The 11,450-nt window shown below is 31.2% G+C and overlaps 1 protein-coding gene across 1 annotated transcript; it reads right to left on the reverse strand.

Moving 5' to 3' along the window:
- Positions 1-773: 773 nt before the first annotated feature.
- On the reverse strand, positions 774-4,261 carry LOC104885479 (FCS-Like Zinc finger 5). The gene is made up of 2 exons (XM_048644611.2): positions 3,768-4,261; positions 774-1,251 (listed from the first exon to the last, which is right to left on the reverse strand). The coding sequence occupies exons 1-2, from the start codon at positions 4,070-4,072 to the stop codon at positions 1,089-1,091; spliced, it is 468 nt and encodes a 155-aa protein (XP_048500568.1). The 5' UTR covers positions 4,073-4,261; the 3' UTR covers positions 774-1,088.
- Between the last annotated feature and the right edge of the window lie 7,189 nt (positions 4,262-11,450).

Below are 11,450 nucleotides of genomic sequence, written 5' to 3' on the forward strand. Positions count from 1 at the left end.
AAACACTTTGGTCACCTCATGAAAATTAAGGAAATGTTTGTAAGAGTTCTCTAGAAGTTTTTATTACTCGATGAACAAGACATAATCCAAAAAGACCAAGTTTCAATTTTCTATCTGTGATGAATTAGTTATGAGCTCAGAGAATTAAATCATTTTCAACTTACATGGCGCATTGCATGAGCCCAACAACTACTTTGCTTTTAATTATTATGTAATATAAGATGTAATCGTATATCGCGCACGCTTTATAAGTAGACAAACTAGTTATTAGGCCCGGGCTATGTCCTAGGTAAGAAAAAATTTCATTTATTAATATAATACTTTATGATAATAACACTAAATACAACTTAGCCTAGTGGTTAAAACTTTAGTATATGTACTTGAGGTCTCGAGCTCAAATCCTATACTAAGCAATTTCTTAATTTTTTTTATTGTATATGGATACGTGGCACAATTTCTTGTTTTCGCACGCCTTTTAATATATTTATCTAGATTTTTTCTTTTAGAGACAAATTGATATATAATAATGCTCCACTAGTAAAAACTAAAAAATTGTACTACATAAAGTAAGTTAGTTAATATACCAAATTAATTACCAAAAAATTCGTCTCAAAATTTTATTTTTTTTGAAAGATCAGTTAGAATTGTGCATCATACGGTTTTATAACTAGTAGATTAATAAAAACACAAAGGTAGCAACTTTTATCTAATTGCACTTAACCTGAATGACACAAGGGGCCTAGACCATTAAAAGTTTAGCAATTACTTGAATGTACAAGAGGTGAAAATAATTAGATAAACATGAAAAAGAAAACACAAAAGAAATCTCCCAAATTTTTGCCAAAGCATGCATTACACAACCATAGTGATGAATGATGATGAGGTAGCCAAGGACAAAGTTTTGAGATCATAATTAACCAACCCATATTACAAATTTGGCGCCAACTCCCTCAATTATAACATGAACAACATTTTCATATTTGTACGTTATATCAAAACAAAGGGAGAAGGAAAAGGGGGGAATTTTTTTTTATTTTCTTTTTGTGATGTGTAGACAGTAGAACTCGTCGTTTTATGTCATTAAGCCCCTACAACGCGGCGATCTTCTCGCCTTTGGTAGAAGAGACAGCTGAGGAGACAGGTGTAGAGTGAGAAGAAGAATTGGATTCTTTGTGCGTGCACTTCTCGCTCCACTCATCTTGTGTCATTTGTTGTTGTCTGCACTCTAGAGTGCAAAATGCAGTATCTCCTCTGCACAATTACAACAAAAGAAATTAGCATGGTAAAATTATAAGAAATAAAAATATTCTTCTTTGTTTTGGTGTAAATAATTGACTAATTACAGTGACGTATACGAGATTCAATTACAAGTTTTAGGTATTAATTTAGTAACTCTATAAAATTTTACTTACTACTATCTCCATTTCAATTTAATCTACACACTTTGACATTTTATACTATTCACAAATTTCACTTTGACCATCATTTGTGATTTATACGCGAATGAATATATAGTCATGTGGGATCTTGTTAGATTCATCATAACATGTATTTTTTATAATTTTTACAAATACAAAACGAAAGATATATGTCCTCAAAGTTTTGCATTGAAATGCGTGAAAAGTGTAACTGTATAGATTAAATTGAAACGGATGTAGTATTAAGTTAGATCACAAAAATATTAGAATATATATCAAAATTATAAGTAATACTTATATAGAGAGAATTGGAACAAAGTAAATGAAGGCAAATCCAATAAATTATTAATGATGCAAGATTTGATTCTTTTTTAGGGTCACTTAAAGGTGTCAATTAGTCAAAACAAAGTTACGTTATTTTGCGTTTCAAGTCTTTGACTCTTAAGATGCAATAAAAGAGAGGGACAAAGGGAGTGCAAAATAAATTTGCCTACATTAATTTTGTAATTGAGTGAATTTGGGCATGTTTTCTCCAACTTATTTTCATTTCAATTCAGTTCAGTTCAATTTAGATTTGGACAATACGTTTATTCTCACATATCACTATTCATTTCATTTCAATTCAGTTCAATTCAGTTCAGTTAAGTTAAGTTAAGTTGTTTTATGCTGAAGATCAGAGTTGATAAATTCGTGATTATTACTCTCTTTATACTACATGAATGATAAATTTAAGTTTACAACAGATTGGTTTTATGCTATATCTCTTATAATTGTAAAACCTGGATATATAGAAAGAGGAATTAGTGAAATAACTTTTAAGAATCATCATCTTTTTTTTGTTATACCTAAAGAATTTGACATGTTTGTAAACACACAACTTTAAACATTAATATAACTAATTATATATATATATATATATATATATATATATATATATATATATATATATATATATAGATAGATAGATAGATAGATATATATATATAGATAGATAAAAAAAGTTAGAATTCTGAAAATATATTTAATGACGAATCTAATATGATCCTCCAAGACCATAGTTTTCTTACATATAAAAAAAATAAAATAAGATTGTCGAAATATGTAAATAGTGTCAAAAGCCTTTTTTCAAACATTTTTATAATTTCAATATAAAAAACCTCTATAATGCTTTCAAAAGCAGTAGAACTAGGTGGATCCTCTTTTTTTTTTTTTTTTGAACATTTTATATTTACACATATTACAATTTACACATTTTGTAACAAATGTGCAAAAAATAATTCTGTGAATGAAAAAATATTTTTAGAATTGACACCATTAATTGGAAAAGTAATTTTTGACAAGAAAAGAATATTACACTTTGCCATCATTTTCTCAGATAATGAGATGTAATTTTTCTTTTTGTGTAGAAATCATGATGAATTTCCCCTAATCAATCCATAATTAGCAGTTTTACACGTGTATACCATGGGGTCACAAATAATTGAAGGGGAGAAAATGACTGATTTTGGGACACATGATAACATTAACCACTTAATATAAATCATTGTAATAATTGCTTTAAAGACTCACGACAAATATAATTTATTTCAAATTTACATAGAAAATCAATTATATTGATTAAGAAAATACAAAGTTGTAGAAAAACAACTCGACCACATGAAAATGCACGCGAAAATTGGAATCAGGCTGAGTATAGCCAAAGTACCACTCTCTTTCTCTCTCTCCTTTACTCTTTGCCTTTTATGAAGAGCCAAAAATTCGATTTTTGCTGATTAATCTATTATGGAATCTATGGCAGACCAATAAAATAGACTACACATAATATCAGTTGTTTCTATCCTTCATAATAACACTGCTGATTTCAGATGGTTAAGATGGCCAAATACTTAATCTATATTTTAGTTTTTTAAAGATATAACAACACAAAATATACTATAACTAAATTATAAGTATACTAATATACATCAAATTATCATTTAAAACCAAAAAAACAACCCAAAGAATAACTATTAATCTGGAATCAAATTCAGATCACAAAAAGAATCAATAAAATTCTGGTTTCCAAAAATTTGAATATATTATTAGTACAAGATTCCATGTTAATAATTAAATATATTTCATATGTGGACAAAACAAAAATCGACGAGATTCAATCTTAAGTCTTAAAACTCACTTTGACACTTCGAGATATTATGGCCAAAGTAATTATTATCGTTCACACGTTTCTAATCATTTTATCTACCATCCTATCAAAGTGCATGTTAAAAGATTTGATCGCGAGTATTATGAAACGGAGAAAATACATTTAAATGCGAAAAAAGAGAGAGAGTCCATGATGAGGTAGCATACCTATACATGTAAATATCACGGCCAGGGGGTAAACGACGATTACAAAGAGAGCAACTTCTAAGGAAGCGATGAGTAGAAGAATTAGATTCAAGTGCAAAGTCAGCTGAGTTGCGCCTAAGTGTTCTAGTAGACCCAACAATCTGCACCTTCTGATGATGATCTGATGTTACACCATTTTGATGTTTCTTAGTTTCATCAGATGGTGTATGATTATTATTGATCACAGAGAGATCATCATAAGAGAATTCAGTCATACTTGTAGTCCTCTTCATAGAGTGACGACATGGTCTCTTTCCCAACATCATTTTAATGGATTTTTCTCACACTTTCTCTCTCCTATTTAGGCCTTGTTTGGGAAGGAGTGGAAGATTAGAGAGTAGGGGGGAGATAAAAAGGAGTGAAGAGGAGAGAGAGAGAGAAAGAGAGAAAGAGAGAAAGCAAGAATTGAGGAGGGAATCTGGGCCGTTGGATTAGGGGGAGAGAGGGTTTTTTTGGTTAATGGTGTTATTAATGATATTTGTTCTTGTTATGTAAATTAGTACATCAGGTTGTTTTTTTTAAAAAAAAAATTGTATGTATGATTTGATTTTCTAGTGGGATGGTGGGGTGGGGTTGTAGGGCGTAGGTAGTGGTGTCAAAACAGGTTAGTAAACAGGTTCTGGGTATACCCACGGTGAACCAAGTCATACCCGGACAGGTCAGGATTCTGATTGTCAGTGCCCCAGGTCATGACTGGTCAGATTTTGTTCAATTGGGTCGAACACATTTGAATCATTGGATTCCCGGGTGCCGGACAGGTCTGAACGTTCCGTTTACAAGTCGATCCATTCTCGAGTATAATTGCCCTTTGACATTTTTTTAGCCGGGTTTGCGAAGATCGTATTTAGGTTCCATGTGCGGTTGAGTTAAGTGAAATGTACTCGGGTTGAATTAGTAATGATCTTACTCATCTTAGTTCGATCCTTGTGAAACATCGGGTCCATTCGCTGTTGAACGCCAATTCAACTTCGGGTAACTCCTGATCGGGTCATCTTGATTTTGTTATGTATTTTGTAAATGAATCATATTAATAAAAGTATTAAGATCGATATATATATATATATATATATATATATATAATATATACATATGTGTGTGTGCGATAAATATAAGGATGACAACGAAAAATCAATAAAAACACTATATTGATTACCGTGATGTTTAATGTAGTCTTTTACTCGACTCTTATTTATCAACTGCGTAAAACGACTCTAATGAGTAAAGGAGTAGAACGACTATTCATATGTTTAATATATATATTATAACCAACGACAATAATAACGAGTATACGATCAATTCCAAACTTTATATAAATGATTTATTATTATAAGCATTATGATTGATATATAAGTTTGTAAATAGCTATGATGGTAATGAGAACAATACTACAAATAAACATCAAATGAAAATGATAATAGTTAATCATAAGAACATGTAACAAGTAACAACCATAAGTTAAGTAAAATAGTTAATCATAACTTATTAAACAAGTAAAATATAGTTTAATACTAGTATACGATTAACAACAATAACACTCCCTTGTCTTTATAAGCTATAATATTATTTAAGTTAATTGTTTTTATGTTATACTATAGTTTAATACTAGTATAATATTTGTGGTCTTCTCTTAACTTTGTATATATATGTAAATGAATCGTATTAATAAAAGTATTAAGATCAACATATACATACATATGTGTGTGTGCGATTAATATGTGGATAATAACGAAAAACCAAAAAAAACACTATATTGATTATCGTGATGTTAGTGTATTCTCTTAGTCAACTCTTATTTCGACTAATCAACTGCGTAAAACCACCCTAATGAGTAAAGGAGTAGAGGCGACTCTTCATATGTTTTAATATTATATATCATAATTCATAACCAACGACAATAATAACGAGTACAAGATCAGTTCCAAATTTCATATAAAGGATTTATTATTATAGTAATACAAATACGAAGAGGAATAATAACAAATAACAATAACAATAACAATAACAATAAATATATATAACAAATGATAATCATACATTCATAGATTTACAACGACGGTTCATATGACTATATGAGGTCTACCGCCTACGTGATTATAACGCGGGTTCATATGTTGCACAATACTAATAATAGTAAATTATATCCCTATATCATTACCCCATATAAAAGAAACTATTTTATCAGTAGGCTTAATGTATTAGGACGATTATAATATTGAACCATTATAGCGAATACGTGATTGATTATTTGATTATTAACGAGTATGAGGAGCATCGACTCTTAATATGCTCTAATAACTTAACTACCGATAACATAATGAGAATTATATATTAACAACAAATATACGATCAATTACTAGATTAAATATTATTGCTTGTTAACAAGATCTTGATATGAAGCATACTGTTATACTATAGTTCACGTAAATAACTATAATCAAAACATTAATTGAGTAAGTAACAGTTGTATAAGTAATTTTTCAAGAAGTTTAGTTTCATAAATAATGACCTTAGAATAATATAACTAGTATAACTATAAGTCTATAACCGATTAGTGTTTATGCTCTTTGTCATTCCTTAATCAATTCGCCAAAAAATGAGACAATGAGATAATTGACACGAGCAAATTTCGGTTAAACAAATAATATAGATTATGAAAATTTTAATTATTACTTTAGATAATTATGATTATTATTTGAAAATGTTGTTACATAGTATGAGATTTGGGGTTTAGTTGTTGGTAGGATTATTGATTTTCTTAAGGCAAAATCCAAAACCATTTAATAGGCAAAATCTAAACCGTTAGATGATTAGAATCAAGGGCACATAAGAAAACAATACAAAGCACATGGATCATCAATATTACCCGTTGGATGCAAACCACAAAAGAAGCTAAACCGTTAGATCGTCTTCTAACCTATCACCTTTTCCCTCATCTCTCTCCAAACCCATATTTCCTGCCCAGCCTCCCTTCTAGTTCCTACTTCTCTCAACTCATGTTATCATCTCAAATGTAGTATTTTTTCGTCTGTAAAGTCGAGTTCAAGATGGAGGGTTTTGGAAGCGCAGAGGTGGTGCAATATGGCTAGATTGTATGAAGCTTGAAGCGCCAAAGAAAAGAACATCACATATGTAGATTCATATGTTACTGAGGATTATAATAAATTAATAATAATCCAATGATGGAAAATATAGTTTTCAATCTGATTTTTGATTTTCTCTCTCTTCGTTGCTCGCTTCATCATCTTCTTATTCTCCAAACATACATAAAGTCGAGTTCAAGATGGTGTAAATTATGGTTATATGATGAACTTTGTGTTTGTTTGCTTCTTCTGGATCTCTTTATTTATTAGCAATTTGATTTTAAAGCTTAGATTTGTATTTAAACTTGACTGATATATATCACCGGCAATACAAGATGCACCACAATACAAGATGTTGAGATCGAAAAAAAGACGTATCGATTTTGATTTTTCTTCCCTTCCTGCTTTCATTGTGTTAAGATGGTAAGTTACTCTTTAGCTCTCGTTAATTATGGAGTATCAACTTTGGTTTTGAGAATTTTTTCTTTTATTTTTTTCTAATTTTCCAGATCTAAAGACCAGGTTATGTAGAAGATTTGAGCTAGAAGTTGAAAAAACATCTTTCTTCAAAATTTTAAGTGAAGAATGAAGATGCAATTTCAAGCACTAAATTGCTTTTTTTTTTGCCCAAATTTCTGTAAATTACTTAATTGTAGATTCATTTCTTTAATTTTCTGGATGTAAAGTTAAACAATCAATTCAAATTTGCTGTAACTTTTACTTCATTGTATATGCTTTAACTTTTACTTCAATAAGAATGAATTTCATATTCATATGTTGTTCTTTAGTATAGGGTTATGAGAGTTTGATATTATTTGGTAGCAAATTTGGTAGAATATTAAATGGGATAATTTGGTAGAAAAAATGGAGAAATTTTGGTAGAATACTAAAATGGATTATAAATTTGGAGTATAACTAGATATTTTTTAATATTATTTGAAAATGAGGACATTGGGTAATTAAATGAAAATATAAATAAGTACATGATATTCCAAATTCTTAAATTAAATTAAATGTAATTTAATTAATTATTTATTTAATCATTAAATATAATAATTTTATAAATTAACATATTTAAATGATTTTGTAGATATAAAAAATTATTGAATTTTAATAATATCTTGTTCATTATGGTCGGGTTCGGGTTTGAGAGCAGGTCTGTCTGAACAGGTCAGGATATAATCTTGCCAGGTGCTGGTCAGGTCTGGGTAATCCCAGGTCAGGTTTCGGTCAGGTTTGGGGACTGACCCTCACAGGTCGAACCAGGTTCAAGTCAGGTCAGAATCAGGTTGACCCAGCGGTCAGATCTGTTTCTGACACCACTAGGCGTAGGGGACAAAAAAGCCAATCAATAGCTGTTTGAGAGGTTAGTTTATTCTTTCACTAAGAGTTAAGAAAAATGGTACCCAAATTGTAGAATAGAAGATTTGTGTTCTATACTGTTTCTTTTGGGTGCTCACCTAGTTGTCCGCAAATTCTTTTTTGCATTTGTAAAGCTTGCAATGTTGAAATTAGTAGCTGAAAAAAGAGCAAAATTATATGAAAGATTGAGACGATATGGTATTATCACTTAAAACAATTTCATTTGACTTAAGTACAATTAATTCAGTTCGTTTTTTCGAGTTAAATGATTTAATTAGTTTAAACTTTTTTTATTTCAATTTCAATTCATACATTTAATTCAATTTTCACTTCAGTTTAGTTCAATTTATATTTGTCTTTTGATTTGACCCGTACAATTTTGGTTTAAACAATTGATATTGTACCTATATCTATCAGTAAATTAGTTATTTTGAGTTCGTATTCAGTTAATTTTAGTTTCTTAAAAAAACCGCATCAACTCGATCATGTGGAATTTGTTATCGATTATGTCATATGCATCTTTCTATCTTTTCATGTTTCGGGTTAAAGGCTTACCCGTTACATAAAATTTGAACTTGGATGGACTTTTGTCATATCGGTTGAACTTGTCGGAACCAGTGATACCATCAAGACTCAAGATACGTGTCTATATTTGTCTACAAAAGCGCAATTGAAAGTTGCTTAGTTTACTAGAAAGTTGTTTTATCAAAGGTTCGACAGTACATTTGGCTGATATTCAAAATTTCAATCTCAAATTCTTCATTATAGAATGTCTAGTCATTGTTCATTTGTATGTTATTATAAGGAAAAATTGATGAAAACAGTCCTAACTATTACACATCTTCTTTAATCAGTCCCAACTTTCAATAATTTTTCTGTTGGACCCAACTATTGCATGACTTTGCCAAAAACGGTCCTGATGACCTGATAACCTAGAGTATCGTGTTAAAACCCTTACACGGTGACTTTTACCACTTTTATTTTTGTTTTGCCTTTATTTTTTGAGTTTTTTGTTTTCCCAAATCCCACCCCTCCTACCCCCAACCCAGAACACCACACTGCACCCCCCCGCCCAACTGTTCCATTGGTTCCAACCTCAGAGACCCATCCCCACCACAAACACCAACCACCGTACCCCCACCACCGACTACTTTTTCACTCTTTCGCTTCCCTCACTTTATCCGACATCCCTCTTCACTCCATCATTCACTCCACAGGTGATCTCTCTTTGATGGGATCTCCAAATACAATCACCTACGTCGGCAATGATAACAACGATATCAATCAAATTGTCCCCACCGCCAAACACCCATTTCCATCCCCCGAAAAACAATGGGTACCCCTGGAAACCTCACAACCTTTAATTCCTCATTGTCATCTTTAAAACAGAAAAGAAAAAGGAAAATGAGTTTATGTGGGTTGGGGACAGGTGGGGGTGGAGATGAGTTTTTGTGGGTGGGTGTAGGCATTTCAAAGTTATGACTTGGTGGTTGGTTTGGGATTGGGGATAGTGGGGGTGGGTTTTGTGGGCTTGGTGCTGGTGGTGCTTATGGTTGTTGTCACCGCTTCTCCCTCGGTGTTATGCTACTTTGAGAGTGTTGACGGTGCTCGGGCAAGCCACCATTGTCGCTGCCGAGGTCTGTTGCTGCTACTAGTGTCGCCTCGAGTATTCGAGAAAACCAAATAATTCTTTTGTCTAAACATTGTGTTTTTATTTTAATGAAAAAAAAAGGTAGAGGAAGGGGTGGTCGGTGGCTGAGGAGGGTGGGGAAGGGGGTGATAGGGGAGGAGAGGGGGTGGATGAAAATGGCAGTAGTGACGTTGTCATCAAATGTCACAAGAGATGCAGTGACCAATGTTTTACCTGCTACAGCAGGCAAACCCTTCCAAGGGACTAATAATATCAAACATAAGTTAAAGTTAGATCCATTGTTAGTTAATTGATAAATGGGATTGTTGAAAGAAGATGTCCAATAGTTGGGACTGTTATTATCAATTTTTCCTTATTATAATTACGTGAGTGATACTAAATGTAATTATGTATGGTAACTTTGTATACTATGTAACGTTATGTTTTTCTATATATAGTTTTCTAATGTGTACATTGACTTATGAATGATAAATTGATGATGATAAGTTATGATGATTTATAATGGTGAATGATCATAATTTAGTGATGATGATGATGATGATCAAAGTCGATAAACACAAGCTAATATAATACGAGTATAATACGACAAAAATCAGTGTAGTTGGGTAATCATTAGGCTAAACTAGATCAATATACTGTGCAGATAGATGTATTGCATTTCGAGTATATATTAATGTATAGATCAAAGTATTGAATTTCGAATATAGATTAGTATAAGCACAAGCTAATACGAATTGATTAGTGTATAGAATAGTTAATGTGAGTGGGTTATCATTAAGCTAATCGTCTTTAAGTGTGATGCATTTTGAAACTAAAAACATCTATTAAAATGATTCAGAGTACTTATTGGACTAAATGAATGTCTCAATGGCAGTCGATAAGCAAATTTAAGACAACAATACAACATTTGCATTATAATTTTTACGTGAAATGAATCTAGGAACTAAAAACATCTAATCGAACTTTAAAAAACGTGTTGTTATTTGATTAGATGAATGTCTTGGTGTTAGTCGATAAGCTAATTCAAGAAAACTATACTCTATTTAAGTTAAACATCCAATCTTAGTCGCACTATGGTAATAGTAGCAACAATAATGCTAATAATAATAAACAAACTATTTTATCCATATGTTTAAACATTTTAATACTACATTGGTATCAAAATAATTATAAAACCACTCTAATACTTTATTGATTATAAATAAGTATAACGACTATTGATATATTATAATATTATAAAAAATGACAATCATATGTTTATAACTATGTCACCAGGGAATTCTAGAGAGAGAGGCTCTGCCTTCTCTCTAGAAAACCCCTAGCTCCCCTAATAGCTAACCCTAAAAACCCCAGCCCCCAAATTAATTTTTTTAGAAATTGAAACCCTAGTCTCCTCCCTCTTCTCTTCCTCCTAGATCTAGCCATTGTTATGGCTTAGTTTTGTCTACTAGTCAAATTTTCTCCTGTCCTCAGTCGGACTCTTGTTTTTTCTAGCCTCTAGATCAGCTTTTGTCATTTCTAAAATCAGTCAATTTGAAATTGGGCATCGTG

The sequence above is a fragment of the Beta vulgaris genome, chromosome 1 (assembly GCF_026745355.1).
Source record: "Beta vulgaris subsp. vulgaris cultivar EL10 chromosome 1, EL10.2, whole genome shotgun sequence".
Classification (NCBI taxonomy): Eukaryota; Viridiplantae; Streptophyta; class Magnoliopsida; order Caryophyllales; family Amaranthaceae; genus Beta; species Beta vulgaris.

Excerpts from the sequence above, each read along its gene's own strand:
- LOC104885479 (XM_048644611.2), bottom strand. The coding sequence starts at position 4,072 with ATGATGTTGGGAAAGAGACCATGTCGTCACTCTATGAAGAGGACTACA. Across the intron at positions 1,252-3,767 it reads CGTGATATTTACATGTATAG|AGGAGATACTGCATTTTGCA; the intron begins GTATGCTACCTC and ends GTAATTGTGCAG.